This window comes from Schistocerca gregaria, chromosome 9 (genome assembly GCF_023897955.1).
Source record: "Schistocerca gregaria isolate iqSchGreg1 chromosome 9, iqSchGreg1.2, whole genome shotgun sequence".
Classification (NCBI taxonomy): Eukaryota; Metazoa; Arthropoda; class Insecta; order Orthoptera; family Acrididae; genus Schistocerca; species Schistocerca gregaria.
The window spans coordinates 245,236,965-245,255,128 of NC_064928.1; the positions used below are offsets into that span (position 1 = coordinate 245,236,965).

Here is an 18,164-nt window from a genome sequence, read left to right on the forward strand (position 1 = left end):
AAATTCCTTCTGCTGCTATTGGGAGGACCACACCATTGGCTAGAAGCAAAGCAGGCAGATCATAAGAGGGGGAATGTTTATCCATGATATTATTGTTTGCAGAGGTGGCCTCCAGGTCATTCTTTGTCTTACTCTCTCTCTTGCCACGACCCTGTATTCACTCCCTTGAAGGTGGAGAGCTATAATGCCAGAAGTCTATAGCCATCCTCTCTGTCAAAGTGATATGCATTCTTAGATATTTCAATCAGTTCTTGGAGTTTTCTTCTATAGATGTTGGTTTCCTTACCCAGCACATGTATGATGTTGAAATCAGTGTCCAGACAACAATTCCCTTGATGTTCTGCTACCACTGTTTTCATACTTTCTTTCAGCTGTCTATGGAATTAATGTTTCTTAATAGGTTTTTTAACAACCTTGGCTATATACACTTTGCCGCAGCCACACATCATTTTGTGGATGACCACAGTGTGGAGGCAATCAAGTGCATCCGTTTTCTATTGGAAAAGTCATTTACTTTGTTTTGACTGAAGAAAACTGTCTGAATACTATCTTTCTTAGACTTCTGCTTATGGGGCCAGTGATCCCAGAAGCAAATAACTTAACAGAGTGAGAAGGTGGTTCCACATTCTTACTATTAACATAATCAATATTTTGCTTAAAAGCCCTATCTATGAAAAAACTGCCATAGCCATTGGTCTGCACTATCTTCTTTAAAAGATTCCATGCTGTTGTCATCTCTAATGAGGGAAGCACATGAAAGCAGAGTACTGAGCAGTGCTTACTTCTGGGCTTGATGGTGGTGTGAAGTGGCATCTAAATACCTCTTTGTGTTAATAGGCTTTCTATACATTCTTAGTCCTCGAGAGTTGTCAGATATATACCAGCATGTCCAGAATTAGTAGACTGACCTCACCCTCAACCTCCAAGGTGAAGCTGATTTTGAGGTGAATACCATTTAAGAAATTGTGGAACCCATGGAGCTCTTCTTTGCCATATGGCCATATAATAAATGTGTCATCCACATAGTGGAGCCAACAGGAAGGTTTCAAATGAGCACTACATAATGCCTTTCAAAATGCTCCATAAAAATGTCAGCTGCTACTGCTGACAAGGGTGACTGCATAGCAAAACTGTCAGACCATTCATAGAAATACACATTAGTTCAAATGGCTCTAAGCACTATGGGACTTAACATCTGAGGTCATCAGTACCCTAGACTTAGAACTACTTAAACATAACTAACCTAAGGACATCACACACATCAAAGCCCAAGGCAGGATTCGAACCTACGACCGTAGCAGCCACGTGGTTCTGGACCGAAGCACCTAGAACCACTTGGCCACAGTTGCAAACATCTGGAGAAACTACCCCATTATGATCTCCATTGTATTTCATAGTAACCAAGTAACACACGTAACTGATACAAGTAACACAAATATGGCTCTATTCATAAACCTCTGAACAATAAGAGAAGGCAACACTGGTCTCTGACAATGTCCAATCTACCATGGACACCACAATATCCTGAAGAAGATCCCAGCAGAGGGGTGAAAACATCGATTGTTTGAAGAAATGTGATGCGGCATAACAACCCAGAAGATTTTAACTGCACATCATGCATGAGGCAGCAGATTTCACAAATCTCATTGTTTATGACTTCATATCTCCTGAACTATGATAGTTGGTTCTTATCCCAACAGCAATTGTTGACTGACAGTAAGGGATATGTGTACCAAGTTTGGTTGAGATCAGCCCAGTGGTTTAGGAGGAGATGTGGAACATAAATATATACCAAAACATACATACATACATTATTATTACAATGTGTATGGATGTATTTTTGTTATAGTATTATTGTATTATATACATAGTCCATATCCTAGAGTTTCTCCATGACACAGATCTAAGGAACAATCAGTGTATGTCAGTTACTCTGTTTTAAATCAAATTTACATCTACATCTACATTTATACTCTGCAAGCCACCCAACGGTGTGTGGCGGAGGGCACTTTACGTGCCACTGTCATTACCTCCCTTTTCTGTTCCAGTCGTGTATGATTTGCGGGAAGAACGATTGTCTGAAAGCCTCCGTGCGCGCTCAAATCTCTCTAATTTTACATTCGTGATCTCCTCGGGAGGTATAAATAGGGAGAAGCAATATATTCGATACCTCATCGAGAAACACACTCTCTCGAAACCTGGTGAGCAAGCTACACCACAATGCAGAGCGCCACTCTTGCAGAGTCTGCCACTTGAGTTTGTGAAACATCTCCACAATGCTATCACAGTTACCAAATAACCCTGTGACGAAACGTGCCGCTCTTCTTTGGATCTTCTCTATCTCCTCCGTCAACCCGATCTGGTATGGATCCCACACTGACGAGCAATACTCAAGTATAGGTCGAACGAATGTTTTGTAAGCCACTTACTTTGTTGATGGACTACATTTTCTAAGGACTCTCCCAATGAATCTCAACCTGGCACCCACCTTAAAGTGTCGTCTGCTGTGCACTGCCCAGTGGTTTAGGAGGAGATGTGGAACATAAATATATACCAAAACAAACATACATACATTATTGTTACAATGTGTATAGATGTATTTTTGTTATAGTATTATTGTATTATATACATAGTCCATGCCCTAGAGGTTCTCCATGCCACAGATCTATGGAACAATCAGTGTATGTCAGTTACTCTGTTTTAAATCAAATTTACATCTACATCTACATTTATACTCCACAAGCCACCCAACGGTGTGTGGCAGAGGGCACTTTACGTGCCTCTGTCATTACCTCCCTTTTCTGTTCCAGTCGCGTATGGTTCGTGGGAAGAACGACTGTCTGAAAGCCTCTGTGCTCGCTCAAATCTCTCTAATTTTACATTTGTCATCTCCTCAGGAGGTATAAGTAGGGGGAAGCAATATATTCGATACCCCATCGAGAAACGCACCCTCTTGAAACCTGGCGAGGAAGCTACACCACAATGCAGAGCGCCTCTCTTGCAGAGTCTGCCACTTGAGTTTGCTAAACATCTCCATAACGTTATCACGGTTACCAAATAGCCCTGTGATGAAACGTGCTGCTCTTCTTTGGATCTTCTCTATCTCCTCCGTCAACCTGATCTGGTACAGATCCCACACCGATGAGCAATACTCAAGTATAAGTCGAACGAGTGTTTTGTGAGCCACCTACTTTGTTGATGGACTACATTTTCTAAGGACTCTCCCAATGAATCTCAACCTGGCACCCACCTTAAAGTGTGGTCTGCTGTGCACTGCACAGTAGCCTGATGAGCACGTATATAGTTGTTGAATAACTGCACAGGGGTGGTCAGGTGTTCAATATGCTGTGTAGCAACACCTTACATCTTCACATCCTTCTGAAACAAGCAATCAGACTTTTACTTTCAATTTCAGACTGCCAAAGCGAGACCAGATGACTAACCCAGTGGTTTCACAAATCGCACAGAAGCACGGGAAGACAAATGCCCAGGTGCTGTTGCGCTACATCATACAACTCGGTGTGGCTGCCATACCCAAGAGCACCAACCCGGACCGCCTCCGGCAGAACTTTGATGTAAGTGAATGCACATCCTCTTTGTGTGAGCTGTCAGATACAACTTCAGCAGCTTGTGTATAGAACAGTGACATTAATTCTGGAGTCTTTATTGAAATGTTCATTTATTTTAACATTATGAGATTAATGTAAGTTGGGGAATTCTAAATCAATGAATTATGCTTCTGCTTTTTGTTTACCATGTGCATGCTATATAGTCATCACTTTTAGAAAATAATATGTTATATTTTTGCTGATAGTAAATGAACTGACTTAACTGACAATGATTTAAAAACTCCATTATTTTATATGCTTGTGCAGCTACCAATTAAGTTGTCATTTATTCTGTTAATTCTTATTATTAATCCTTTATCCAATGAAAAAAGCTTTCTGATAATGAAAAAAGCTTTCTGATCATTTTGTAACTGCAGTACTCAGCAATACATTTTTATTACTGAAGAGTGACATTCCTTTAAAATGACCTGAGTTGAAAGAGAAGACATTATTGGAAACAATGTCTCCTCTAACGAAACATTCTTATCAGTTGCCAAGTAAAACAAGAGGGGAAAGACAACCCTATGAAGAAAGTGGTACTTGTGAAGAGATAGTGGAAGGATTGAGTGTTGTTGTTGTTGTTGTTGTCTTCAGTCCTGAGACTGGTTTGATGCAGCTCTCCATGCTACTCTATCCTGTGCAAGCTGCTTCATCTCCCAGTACCTACTGCAACCTACATCCTTCTGAATCTGCTTAGTGTACTCATCTCTCGGTCTCCCTCTATGATTTTTACCCTCCACGCTGCCCTCCAATGCTAAATTTGCGATCCCTTGATGCCTCAAAGCATGTCCTACCAACCGATCCCTTCTTCTAGTCAAGTTGTGCCACAAACTTCTCTTCTCTCCAATCCTATTCAATACCTCCTCATTAGTTACGTGATCTATCCACCTTATCTTCAGTATTCTTCTGTAGCACCACATTTCGAAAGCTTCTATTCTCTTCTTGTCCAAACTAGTTATCGTCCATGTTTCACTTCCATACATGGCTACACTCCAAACAAATACTTTCAGAATCGACTTCCTGATACATAAATCTATATTCGATGTTAACAAATTTCTCTTCTTCAGAAACGCTTTCCTTGCCATTGCCAGTCTACATTTTATATCCTCTCTACTTCGACCATCATCAGTTATTTTACTTCCTAAATAGCAAAACTCCTTTACTACTTTAAGTGTCTCATTTCCTAATCTAATTCCCTCAGCATCACCCGATTTAATTTCACTACATTCCATTATCCTCGTTTTGCTTTTGTTAATGTTCATCTTGTATCCTCCTTTCAAGACACTGTCCATTCCGTTCAACTGCTCTTCCAAGTCCTTTGCCGTCTCTGACAGAATTACAATGTCATCAGCGAACCTCAAAGTTTTTACTTCGTCTCCATGAATTTTAATACCTACTCCAAATTTTTCTTTTGTTTCCTTTACTGCTTGCTCAATATACAGATTGAATAACATCGGGGAGAGGCTACAACCCTGTCTCACTCCTTTCCCAACCACTGCTTCCCTTTCATGCCCCTCGACTCTTATGACTGCCATCTGGTTTCTGTACAAATTATAAATAGCCTTTCGCTCCCTGTATTTTACCCCTGCCACCTTTAGAATTTGAAAAAGAGTATTCCAGTCAACATTGTGAAAAGCTTTCTCTAAGTCTACAAATGCTAGAAACGTAGGTTTGCCTTTTCTTAATCTTTCTTCTAAGATAAGTCGTAAGGTCAGTATTGCCTCACGTGTTCCAACATTCCGACGGAATCCAAACTGATCCTCCCCAAGGTCTGCATCTACCAGTTTTTCCATTCGTCTGTAAAGAATTCGCGTTAGTATTTTGCAGCCGTGGCTTATTAAACTGATAGTTCGGTAATTTTCACATCTGTCAGCACCTGCTATTTTTGGGATTGGAATTATTATATTCTTCTTGAAGTCTGAGGGTATTTCGCCTGCCTCATACATCTTGCTCACCAGCTGGTAGAGTTTTGTCAGGACTGGTTGTCCCAAGGCCGTCAGTAGTTCTAATGGAATGTTGTCTACTCCAGGGGCCTTGTTTCGACTCAGGTCTTTCAGTGCTCTGTCAAACTCTTCACGCAGTATCGTATCTCCCATTTCGTCTTCATCTACATCCTCTTCCATTTCCATAATATTGTCCTCAAGTACATCGCCCTTGTATAAACCTTCTATATACTCCTTCCACCTTTCTGCCTTCCCTTCTTTGCTTAGAACTGGGCTGCCATCTGAGCTCTTGATATTCATACACGTGGTTCTCTTCTCTCCAAAGGTCTCTTTAATTTTCCTGTAGGCAGTATCTATCTTACCCCTAGTGAGATAAGCCTCTACATCCTTACATTTGTCCTCTAACCATCCCTGTTTAGCCATTTTGCACTTCCTGTCAATCTCATTTTTGAGACGTTTGTATTCCTTTTTGCCTGCTTCATTTACTGCATTTTTATATTTTCTCCTTTCATCAATTAAATTCAATATTTCTTCTGTTACCCAAGGATTTCTAGCAGCCCTCGTCTTTGTACCTACTTTATCCTCTGCTGCATTCACTACTACATCCCTCAGAGCTACCCATTCTTCTACTGTATTTCTTTCCCCTATTCCTGTCAATTGTTCCCTTATGCTCTCCCTGAAACTCTGTACAACCTCTGGTTCTTTCAGTTTATCCAGGTCCCATCTCCTTAATTTCCCACATTTTTGCAGTTTCTTCAGTTTTAATCTACAGGTCATAACCAATAGATTGTGGTCAGAGTCCACATCTGCCCCTGGAAATGTCTTACAACTTAAAACCTGGTTCCTAAATCTCTGTCTTACCATTATATAATCTATCTGATACCTTTTAGTATCTCCAGGGTTCTTCCACGTATACAACCTTCTTTCATGATTCTTAAACCAAGTGTTACCTATGACTAAGTTGTGCTCTGTACAAAATTCTACTAGGCGGCTTCCTCTTTCATTTCTTAGCCCCAATCCATATTCACCTACTATGTTTCCTTCTCTCCCTTTTCCTACACTCGAATTCCAGTCACCCATTACTATTAAATTTTCGTCTCCCTTCATTATCTGAATAATTTATTTTATTTCATCGTACATTTCTTCAATTTCTTCATCATCTGCAGAGCTAGTTGGCATATAAACTTGTACTACTGTAGTAGGTGTGGGCTTCGTATCTATCTTGGCCACAATAATGCGTTCACTATGCTGTTTGTAGTGGCTTACCCGCATTCCTATTTTCCTATTCATTATTAAACCTACTCCTGCATTACCCCTATTTGATTTTGTGTTTATAACCCTGTAGTCACCTGACCAGAAGTCTTGTTCCTCCTGCCACCAAACTTCACTAATTCCCACTATATCTAACTTTAACCTATCCATTTCCCTTTTTAAATTTTCTAACCTACCTGCCTGATTAAGGGATCTGACATTCCACACTCCGATCCGTAGAACGCCAGTTTTCTTTCTCCTGATAACGACATCCTCCTGAGTAGTCCCCGCCCGGAGATCCGAATGGGGGACTATTTTACCTCCGGAATATTTTACCCAATAGGATGCCATCATCATTTAATCATACAGTAAAGCTGCATGTCCTCGGGAAAAATTACGGCTGTAGTTTCCCCTTGCTTTCAGCCGTTCGCAGTACCAGCACAGCAAGGCCGTTTTGGTTAATGTTGCAAGGCCAGATCAGATCAGATTGAGTGTAGGTACTACAAAACCAAATTTGAAGATTGTCTGCAAACAATACAAAGAGACTGGGTCAAGCAAAACTGCTCCAAGATGCAACAAATACCAATACTGACTGATTGAGACTGTCATAGAATTCGCCATCCTTTTCTGCAAGGTTGTTGGCATATAGCAAAAGATGTACATAAATACCACCTTGAAGACTTCAGCAGTTGAAGATTCTGATTGAACAGTCAGACAAAACTTCGTGAACAATGTTTTCCGGCAAGAAATCCAAATAAGGAAACCTTACTATAATAAAATGCAGAATCAGAAAAGCCTGCAATGGATTTAAGCACAGAGGTAGTGGATGCAAGAAGACTTAAGCTAGATTCATTTGGAGTGACAAGACTAATATCAGCATCTTTGGAAGCGATGGAATTGAGCTCATTTGCCCTCAACCAGATGAAGACTTTTCCCCTCAGTCCACCACTGCCACTGTGAAGCATCCAGCCAGTGTCACGGTGTGGGCTGCGTGGCAAGGCACATCACTGGGCATCTGCGTTACATAGCAACATTAATTCAAAAAAGTACAAAGAAGAAGTATTAGTGTTGAAATTGTTGCCCTCTATTAGTGAATTATTTCAAGGCAATAATGATCAGTGCATCTTCCAGCAATACAGTGTGCCATATCACAGTACCAGAGTCAAAACTGCGTGGTTCACTGAGCATCACATTAGCATGCTGACTTGGCTGGAAACAGTCCTCACCTCATTGTAATTCCAGTAGACAGTACCTATCACGAGTCAAGAGAACACGATCTCACCTAGTTCTAACATTTTTGTATGAGTGCATTTTGTTTGTCAGGGGACAGCCCAAAGCTGTGCCTTTCATTCTATCTCCTTTGTGTTTACTATTTGGTAATCCGGCAATGGCGAAAAGGCATTGTTTGTCAGAATCAGAAGTAGGACCTCAGCTCATAAAAGTTGATGATCACTTTGGTGACTGATTTGAGTTTCAGCAGAACACTTACGATCAGGAAAACGAGAGTCGTCTGGATTTCAAAGGAACTGTTGGGAATACAGCACCACAGCAGAAGCTACAGTATGAGTGAATATGCCACTGTTACACAATGATGTCTTTTGTAGATGAGCCTTTGTGGAAAACAATAGGTCAGCAAACAACCTGAGCTGGAGGTTTCTTGGTAAAGAGGATGGAGCTTGTTATGCCATATGGAGGATCGACAGATGTAGAAGTAACTTTGGGTGCACAGTGTGCAACAAGGAAATATGTTGGCACCATTGTTGTTCATGTCATATATTAATTGCCTGACAGATAATATTTATAGTGATCTCAGACTTTTAAAAATGATACAATTCTTTACAATGAAGTACTAGGTGAACATCAGCCGTTATGGGCCACTCAAGCTAAAATTGGTGTAAAACCTTTCTTATCATTTTGGAATTAGATATAACTGCATAAAACATTTCTACCAAAAACAACACATAGTAAGAAAAGATTTTATGAGCCTTACAATTTGTATTAATAAAAGTGTAGGATAGCATGGACCATACAACAACATACCACAAAAAAAGTAAAAATGTACAACAGAAACACAGATTTTACTGCGAACAATAATATTTTGGTTCTTTAACACAATGGAAGCTAGTTCAACAGCACTTGCCTAATTTTTTTTAAGTTAAAAGTTGAAAAAAACTGTTTTCAGTGTTAAGTTGTCCAAATACAATGTTTGTAAAAGACCCATCTGAGGTGTCATAGATGCCTGCTGATTTCCTACAACTGATTTTAATCTCCTTTGCCATACAGTTCTCAGAACTTTAAAATGATCCCGTTGAGAGCAGCTGTTTCAGTCATTTAGCTTTCCAAAACACTTGAAACTGTTCACTCCATTGCAGTCTCACACGAAATCCATGCACCCGCACTGCAGTCTTCTTCTTGAAACTTGGCATCATGCCCTAAAAACAAAGAAAAGATTTTCTTACATAGCTGACTTTGGTATGACCCACAGTACCCAAGTGACATTGCACATTAAAACATGGCAGAAACAGATACCGACTTGAATGAGCACGATTTCATTATTAAAATATAGTCTACATTAGACTGCTTAAATATTGTTACCAGAATTGTAATTTTACTTTTTGCCTTCACCAGTAATAGCTGGTGCTGGAAATTACACCAATCACCAGCTACCAGCTGTAAATTACACCATTCACCAGCTTCAACACTTGAGAACAAATAAAACTTATTTGTGGCACATACTCAACAGTTACATCAGTCAAGCTACACCAAATTGCAAAGTGATGTCTGTGCTGTATTCCAAACCAATGTACAAATGTCCAACCAGATCTTTTTGTAAGATTCGAAGTGGTGCAAAGACTGGCTGCTTGCTTTAAGTGCCCATCAATGTAAAATTATCCACTTCCCAAAATGTAAAGATGTAGTAGCCTATGCCTACAATACCAGTGAGTCACAATCGGAATTGGCAAACTTATTCAAATACCTGTGTGTAACAACACTTTGAAGAGATATGAAATGGAATGATTAAGTAGGTTCATTTGTGGGTAAATCAGGTGGTAGACTTTGATTCATTGGTACAATACTGAGGAAAATTACACTGGAATGGAGATTGCTTACAAATCAGTTGTGTGACCCATTCTAGAATATTGCTCAAGTATGGGAGATCCATACCAGAGAGGATGGGCAGGGGATATTGAACAGATACAGAAAAGGGCAGCACAAATAGTCACAAGTTTGTTTGACTCATGCAATATCAGCATAGAAACGCAGCAAAAACTGACCTGGAAAGTACGTGAAGATAGACAAAACCATCCTTAGAAAGCCTACTTATGAAGTTTCAAGAATAAACTTTAAATGACAGCTCCTAAAAGATGCTATAACCCCCTACATATTTCTCCTGTAGGGATCAGAAGGGCAATATTACTCTAATTACAGAGCTCACCAAAGTGCTTAAACAGTGATTCTACCCATTATCTGTCAATATGTCGAATGGTAAGAAGCCGTGATGACACGTTGGGGCTCTAGGTGTGCCCTATTTCAGGAATCTTACTGTCCACATACCACTGCCTCACAGACACTACATTATGAAAGAATGCATTCTCATGCTGATATGAACAAATATTGTGTCCAAACTGTTACTCAACTGTATGCAGTACTGTTTGCCGTAAAATGTGTTGGGGAACACCCCCGTACCCTAATTCCACCTCCTCCATTTTTGACTGTAAGCACTACGCATGATGGCAGGTAATGTTCTCCAGGCATTCACCTAATCCAAACCCTTGCTTAGGATTGCCACATGGTATAGTGTGATTCAGCAGTCCAAACCACTTACAGTCATCCACTATCCAGTGCATTGCTCTGTACGGCACGTAAAGCACAGCACGTCACTGACTGTAGAAATGTGTGGTTTGTGAGGAGCTGCTCAATCATTGTACCCCGTTCTTTTTAATGCCCTATCCAAAGTCAGGGTGCTTGGTGGACTGCTAGTAGTATTTCGGAACCCACGAGTGATTCCTTCTGCTGATGTAATGTGATTCTTTACAAATAGCATCCACAATGCTCAGCAGTCCCTGTCCATAAGTATATTTGGTGTGCCCGGTCTCGGATCAGCACATACACACACACCTTCACATCACCAGCAGTCAAGTTTGGCAGACTTAGAAGGGTTAAAATGGCTCTGAGTTATTTGTTACTGAGGTGGCATCCAACAGCTAGCCAACATTCGAAGTGACTGAGATCTCCTGATTGGTCCAGTCTTCTGTACTTTTTTCTCTACTGAGCACACTGCACTCCATGCATCCTCTTATACTGTCAGGTCTGCCTGTCATGACATCTAGTGGTCAATTCCTCATCGCATATGGGTGTCTGAACTGCTTACAATAAGATAGTGTATATGCAAGAAGTACATAGCTTCTCATCCCACTCTTGAAGGGGACCTAGCATTCACAGGTGGTAAACGAGAATGGGTGATGAAGTAAATACTCTGATTGGAACTTTAATTCTTCAGAGAATTGTACGCGAGCCAGAATGCAAATTACGTGTTATTTGCCGAACAGACTTGATGCTTGTTTGTTTAGGAATCATTTCCTGCAGTTCGTCACCATTTAGCAAAATATACAGTATACGAGACTTCATTGCTTACCACGTGTAGAAGTTTGAAACTGCAATTTGGTTGCAATGATTACACATGTTGTTGTTTGAAACTGATAAACAATATTTTGTTCAAAATAATCTCCATTGGTATTTATACATTTCCCCCACCTCTCCAGCAGGCTACGAATGCCACACCAAGAAACAGTTCTTCTTTTGAAGTGAACCAGTCAGTGTGCCATTGTTGTACATTTTAATATGAATTGAAGTGTTGTTCAGTGAGAGCATATCCTAGTGATGCAAATAGATGATAATCGGACAGAGCCAAGACTGAAGAATAAGTTGCATGCCCTAGTATTTCCCAGCTGAATGCCTCCATTGTTTCCCTGAACCGTTTTGCTGTGTATGATGGGCCATTATCTTGGAGCAATATAACTTTGTGTTGCCTTTTTCCATATTCCAGTCACTTTTCACACAATGTTTGATGTAAATTGATCATTTGCTTCTGGTAGCGATCAGTGTTAACAGTTTCACCAGGTTTTAGCAGCTTGTAACAGAAGACACCCTTCTGCTCCCACCAAACACAGAGCATTGTCTTCTTTCCAAAGCAATTTGGTCTTGCAGTGGATACTGATGGTTTGCCTGGTTTCACCCATGATTTACAACACTTTGGAGTTTCAAGATATATCCATTTTTCATCACCTGTCACTGCTAGATGGAGAAATGACTTTCTCTTGTATCTAATGAGCAGCATTTCACAAGTGGTCTTTCAATTTGCTTGCTGTCTTTCATTCAGTTCATGTGGAACCCATTTTCCTACTTTCCGCATGTTTCCCATAGCTTTCAACTGAAGCAAAATGGCTTTCTGCATAACATTCCATTTTTCTGTGAGTTCCTGTTGGGTTTGAGTATCATTTTCATCCAGTAAGGCCTGCAATTCGTCGTCTAGAAAACTTTGCTGGTGGTTTCTCACACTCGTCATTTCTCATGTCAAAGTCACCAGTTTGAATTTTTTGAACCCCTCAAATCCCAAGAGCATGTTCGCTAAAGCTTCAGCAAGCATTCAATGATATTATGCAGCAGTTTTCTCCAAATGATAACAGAAAACCAATGCTGTCTGCAAATCGTAGTTTGTAGGCACAAAACTCGCCATGTTTATGGGTTTGAAACAGATACTGATGTATGGAACTTGGGTTTGTGTGTGCTGACATTTGTCATCAGCCGTTACAGGAAGCAGATGTCACTGCATACACGGTCTCATGGGCCCTACACTGATGGCTAGCACCATCTGTAGGGAAAATCTGGTTTCATACTTCTACACCTAGTACACTATAAAGGACATAGTCCGTTACACTTCTGATCCATAGCAAAACACATTCGTCAGTGAGATAGACATGGGGGTGACTGTGCCAATCTGTGCTAGGGTAACAACAAAATGGTTCAAATGGCTCTGAGCACTATGGGACTTAACATCTATGGTCATCAGTCCTCTAGAACTTAGAACTACTTAAACCTAACTAACCTAAGGACATCACACAACACCCAGCCATCACGAGGCAGAGAAAATCCCTGACCCCGCCGGGAATCGAACCCGGGAACGCGGGCGTGGGAAGCGAGAATGCTACCGCATGACCACGAGCTGTGGACAAGGTAACTACAGATTGAGGAAGGGCTGGGTATAGATAGAACAATCATTGGAGTGATTAATGGCTTTTAGTCACCAAAACTAAAGGAGGTGATGTGAGGGAACACATGATGAGATATTTGTTATAACCAAAAAGTCAAATGGCATAAAGTATCCTGCAAGAGAGAAACTCTATGTCACTCCACTTGTTGTGAGAATCATTGATAGCAGTTTAGATATATGTAACCTTAATTTTAAACATTACACTCAGAGACTTGTGTTCAGTGACACCCAGCACATTATTCAACCAGCAACTGTGTTAATATCTGGCAGTAAATATCACTAAAAGTTTTGAACATCACACTACAATCAAAAACAATTTACTTTGTTCTAGCCTACAGTCGCTCTTCTATTTTGTAAAATAACTACCGGTTTAAATAAAGTGTCACTATCTTGGCTGATGACAGTAGTTAGCAGTAAAAGCAGCTGTCATGCACCAAAATAACTGTGTGGTAAATGAACAATATGACATTTCAAACAAGTAGAAGTTAAGAAGCAGGTCGGACTAAATATATTTAATATGGGAGAGACTGGTCAATTAGCAAAATTATGATGGATTTTATGTCTGTGTGTGCTAAGTGTTACAAAGTGATTAATCAAACTATTTGTCTGGAGTGTAGCCCTGTACAGGACTGAAACGTGGGTGATAAGAAGTTCTGACAACAGGAGAAATGAACAGCTTTTGAAATGTGGCACTGCAGATGAATGCTTAAGTTTAGATGGGTAGATTTGATAACTAATGAAGAAGCACTAAAACAAACAGAGGAGAAAAGAAATGTATGGCACATTTTGTGAAAGAGATGGGGTCATTCAAAAGGACATTCCCTGAAGCATCAACGAGCAGTCATTTTGGTGATGGAGGGAAGTGTGCGAAGTAAAAGGTGTAGAGGGAGACTGAGTCTAAGAAGTTGATGTGGACATAGCTAATCTAGTGTACAGAGGCCAGACTGGAGACTACAGCACAGAAGTCCACTTGAGATTGTCAGTTCTGGCAGTATGTCACAAGAAAATCGAGTTATCGTCCATGTTGGTGCTCTGACCAAACACTATATTCTCAAAGTGGTGCTTAGCTGTTACACTGAACAGGACTTAGTGAGTGGTATCGACATGATTTTTAACTTGTAGGTGTTCGACTTTGAGCTGTCTGTGGAAGACATGGACGCACTGGAGCAGCTGGATAAGGGACCAGCTGGACGGCAAGTCCGAGCCTTCATTCCAGAGTAAGTCCTAAATTCAGCTTACTTCACATCATGCTACTTTTGGAAACTTAAAACTTTGTTTACTAATTAAATTAAAATTCGATGGCATTATTTTTTTCTGTTTGAAGTTCACAAGCATTTTGTCATAGTACTGACAACATCCTCATAGCACATTTACTCCCATAATAAGTTTGTTGTCAGCAGTTAGTCACAGTTCAGAAGCAAAAGAAGAAACATTCATAAATATTACACTAGAAGGAGAAATCACTTCTACTTCCTCATGCAATACTCACCTACACATGGTATTTGTCTCTGTGAACTGTCTGCATGATGTTCATTTACATTTATTTCTACATCTACATATATAATCTGCAAACAGCCATATGATGCACTGCAGAGTGTACCTTGTACTGCTACTAGTAACTTCCAATCCTGTAGCAATCTCTGTCCACCATATAATGTGTGTATGTATTTTGAGAATGCGGGTGATTCTAATACACTTTCCTGGGGCACTCCCGATGAGATCCTCGTCTCTGGTGAACACTTGCCGTCTAGGACATTTTACTGACTTCTACAATTTAAGAAGTTTTTGAAGCAATCACATGTCTAGGAACCTGTTCCATATGCTCATATCTTCATTAAAAGTCTGCAGTGGGGCACTGCGTCATATTTTCATGAAATCTTGAAACATGGTACCTGCCTGTTGCCCTCCATCCATGGTTTGCAGGATATGTGAAAAAATGGCAGGCTGAGTTTTCTACAAGCAAAGGTCTCTAAATCCATGTTGATTTGTGGACAGAAGCATGTAATTGGTGTCTAGTTCCTTGACCTTTCTGACCGTCTTTGGGGTCACATTGCCCCATTTTGCTCATACCTGGATAACCAGCTGTACACACGGTGTATCGTAATTAATAGCAACAGCCAGCAGGTGTGAATGTTTGTGCTAATGGAAAGAAAAACGTTCTAGTACATATAGGCCCTCAAACAGGCCATTTTTGAGATAACTGCAAATGTGTAGTTACTAGGCGCAGCTGACTTTAGTGCAAAAAAATTCTCCTTGTTAACACAAATGCGTTTGAAATGTAAAATTTTAGAGCATGTAATTGGGCTCAAATTTCAGCCACTTTTTCTGCTAACATAAGAAGACATTTAATGTGCTAATATGATCCAAGATGGATGGTTTGAGCAGGGCCTGTGCCTTGTCCCCCAGTACACCCTGACCTCAGTCCTTTGGATTTTGCTGTCTGTGGCCACCTCAGAAGGGAAGTGTTCAGCACACCTGTACATGCGGTTGGGGAACTGGAGAAGTGAACTGGACAGTCTTTCCAACATTTACAAGATGACACTAGCAGAGTAGAGACATACACTGATTACTCAGGATGTCCTACCTCCTCCCATTTAATAAAACCATTTCACCTAGTTTGTTGTGTTTTATGTTTTTCAATCTTGAATTACAGAATGGCAAACCATCCAGAATACCCATTCAATGCGCACTACTAGTTCAGAGAGAACAGCATGATTGACATGCAAGCAAGGACATCTCTCTTCTGAAGATTCTGGACTTGTCTGAGGTAAAGCATGCAGGAAGCAAAATTGCTCTGGATCATTAATTGTAGTCACAACAAGAAAGGAAGAAAAAGTGCCACTGTTTTTGTATCATTAAAGAAACTGTAGTGAGTAGCCGTGTTTCTGAATTTCCTATAAACCTCATCCTTTCAACCTGAATTCAAGCAGCAGTTTCATCTATTAACATGTCTATCAAAATACATAAATGTACTAAGACAAAAAATTGCTATGATTACACATTAGTTCTAGTCATCATCATGCGACAAGATTGAGAACATATTTGTAAATGATGACAAAGAATTAAATGTACAACTCAGAACAACATATTGTAGGTGTTCCAAAAATAATCATTCTGTGTCATAAGATTATATCTTCTACATGCATGTAGTTACAAAGTTGGAGGGTATTTTTGATTACACATACACTACTGTGTTGATACCTACATTGATGCATATGATTCTTCATCAAGCTGTTAAGTCATTCTTATTCATTCCAGAAAGCGAAGGGTTGTTTCTTAATAGTTTTCACTGGGTTCTATCCAGATTTTAGCTTTCTCCTCTTTGAAATAAAGAAAAGTGCAACATACTTATCCTGTCAATTTTCTTCATTTATTTATGCCAGATAAACTGCAGCTTGTTACTTCAACCACTCACGACAGCTACTCAACAATTTACCCATTACTGCTGATATCATGAAGGCACATTCACATATAGAATATCACAACAGTGCATATAATTTTAGGTATTATTACAATTTATTTTAAATATATATCAGGATGAAGAAAGATTAATACAAATAATTACACATGTGATATCAAGACCAGCAGAGAACAAAGACACATTTTAAATAAACTGTTTCATAAAATCTAGTTTTTCCCATTGTTATATTTTATAAGGTGAATATTTTTTGGCTATTAATACTGAAACATGTGAGTTTTCATTAAGAATAAATTAATATTTATTAGCCCACTACAGTACTAACTACAATATCAAATCTTCATTGCTGTACAGAAGAATTGATACTCTATATTAAAAGACGCCTAGTCATGTGCTGTCCATCACTAACTTCTAGCTTAGGGATTATAATTAATAATTTTATTTTCTAATTACACCCAGCATGTTTTGTAGTTATAACTCCACTTTCAAAGACTGCACAGACATAATCGGCATTACATCTGCTTCAGTTTTTCATCTGCGCTTTTCCACATAACATTTGTTTTCTACATTGGTGGAAGAAAAAAAAAAAAAAAGAAATCCACAAGTCGTCATTTTTCTTCAGACGTTGTTGCAGGGCTAGATAATTAGCTTTATTGCGACACAAAAACTAAACTGTACTCTTACAACTCCGTTAAACAGGACATTCAACAACACAATAAAAAATTATAAGAACAAATAGAAAACATAAGTCAGTGTCTGCGCCAAAGATAATCATTACAGAAAAAATAGTTATCACTAGCACCTACCATTATACGGCACATGACATTGTACTTCACGCCTCCCCCCTTAGCGACAACGATATTTTCTGCTGAATCGGGCATGTCATCTGAACAGTGTAACAAAGTGTCGTGCACAGGCTGTTACTGGCATATTGGAGCCTCCCACGTCGACTGCGGCTGATCTGTGAAATGGTTGGACCGTACGTCGAGTCCACGGCGTGTGACGCCGTACCAGCCTAGGCCACTCGGAAAGCAGGTTTCAGCCTGTTGACCGTGATGGTGGCTAGCATGTCCAACACATGGATTATTGAATAACTGCATTTATATGCGACACATCTCTCAAAAGACGACAACCGAATTTTGGAAACAGTTTTTCGCTGTCGTGTTTATATGTTAAGGTCTGAAGCAAATTTTCTACAACAGTTGAAAATAGTGTCTGGAAAACCGCTGTTACAGTATTTGACTTAGTCAGCAAAATTTTATTTTTCTTCTATTAGGCGAGGTGTAAATAGCTTTAGTCTTAATATTTCTACTTATCCTTCAGCATACAAAAAGTGACTCCATCAATATTTGCCTGAAAATTTTTAGAAACAATATGAAACCTGACATCCCAAGCACGTTTCAGAAGCGGCTGCATTTACATGGGAGCGGAAATCGATTGCAGAATTGGGAAACTGGTAACTAGAAGTGGTCTTCAAGAATAGATTTTGAAGTATTTACATGACCACACAGAAGGGGTATTGGGAAATCGGTTTACGAAATCCAGTTTTGGGAGCTCCATGTAAACGGGGTGAATATCTTGTCTTCCCTGCTGGTGACACAGTAAAGTTGATCATAGAGTGGCTACAGTGGCTTGAGTACTGCGTCATGCCGTACAAAGACATTGTGTCACTC

At 39.8% G+C, this 18,164-nt stretch overlaps 1 protein-coding gene across 2 annotated transcripts in view; it reads left to right on the forward strand.

Annotated features, from left to right (window-relative positions):
* Positions 1–15,949, forward strand: part of LOC126291661 (1,5-anhydro-D-fructose reductase-like) — a 159,247-nt gene extending 143,298 nt beyond the window's left edge. The window contains exons 5-7 of one of the 2 annotated variants that reach the window (XM_049985236.1): positions 3,416–3,575; positions 14,196–14,290; positions 15,727–15,949. In XM_049985236.1, coding sequence (XP_049841193.1) covers positions 3,416–3,575; positions 14,196–14,290; positions 15,727–15,769 — 298 coding nt within the window. In that variant the 3' untranslated portion in view covers positions 15,770–15,949. The remainder of the gene's footprint in view (positions 1–3,415; positions 3,576–14,195; positions 14,291–15,726) is intronic. The other variant, XM_049985238.1, reaches the window with a different exon arrangement.
* The last annotated feature ends 2,215 nt before the right edge of the window (positions 15,950–18,164 follow it).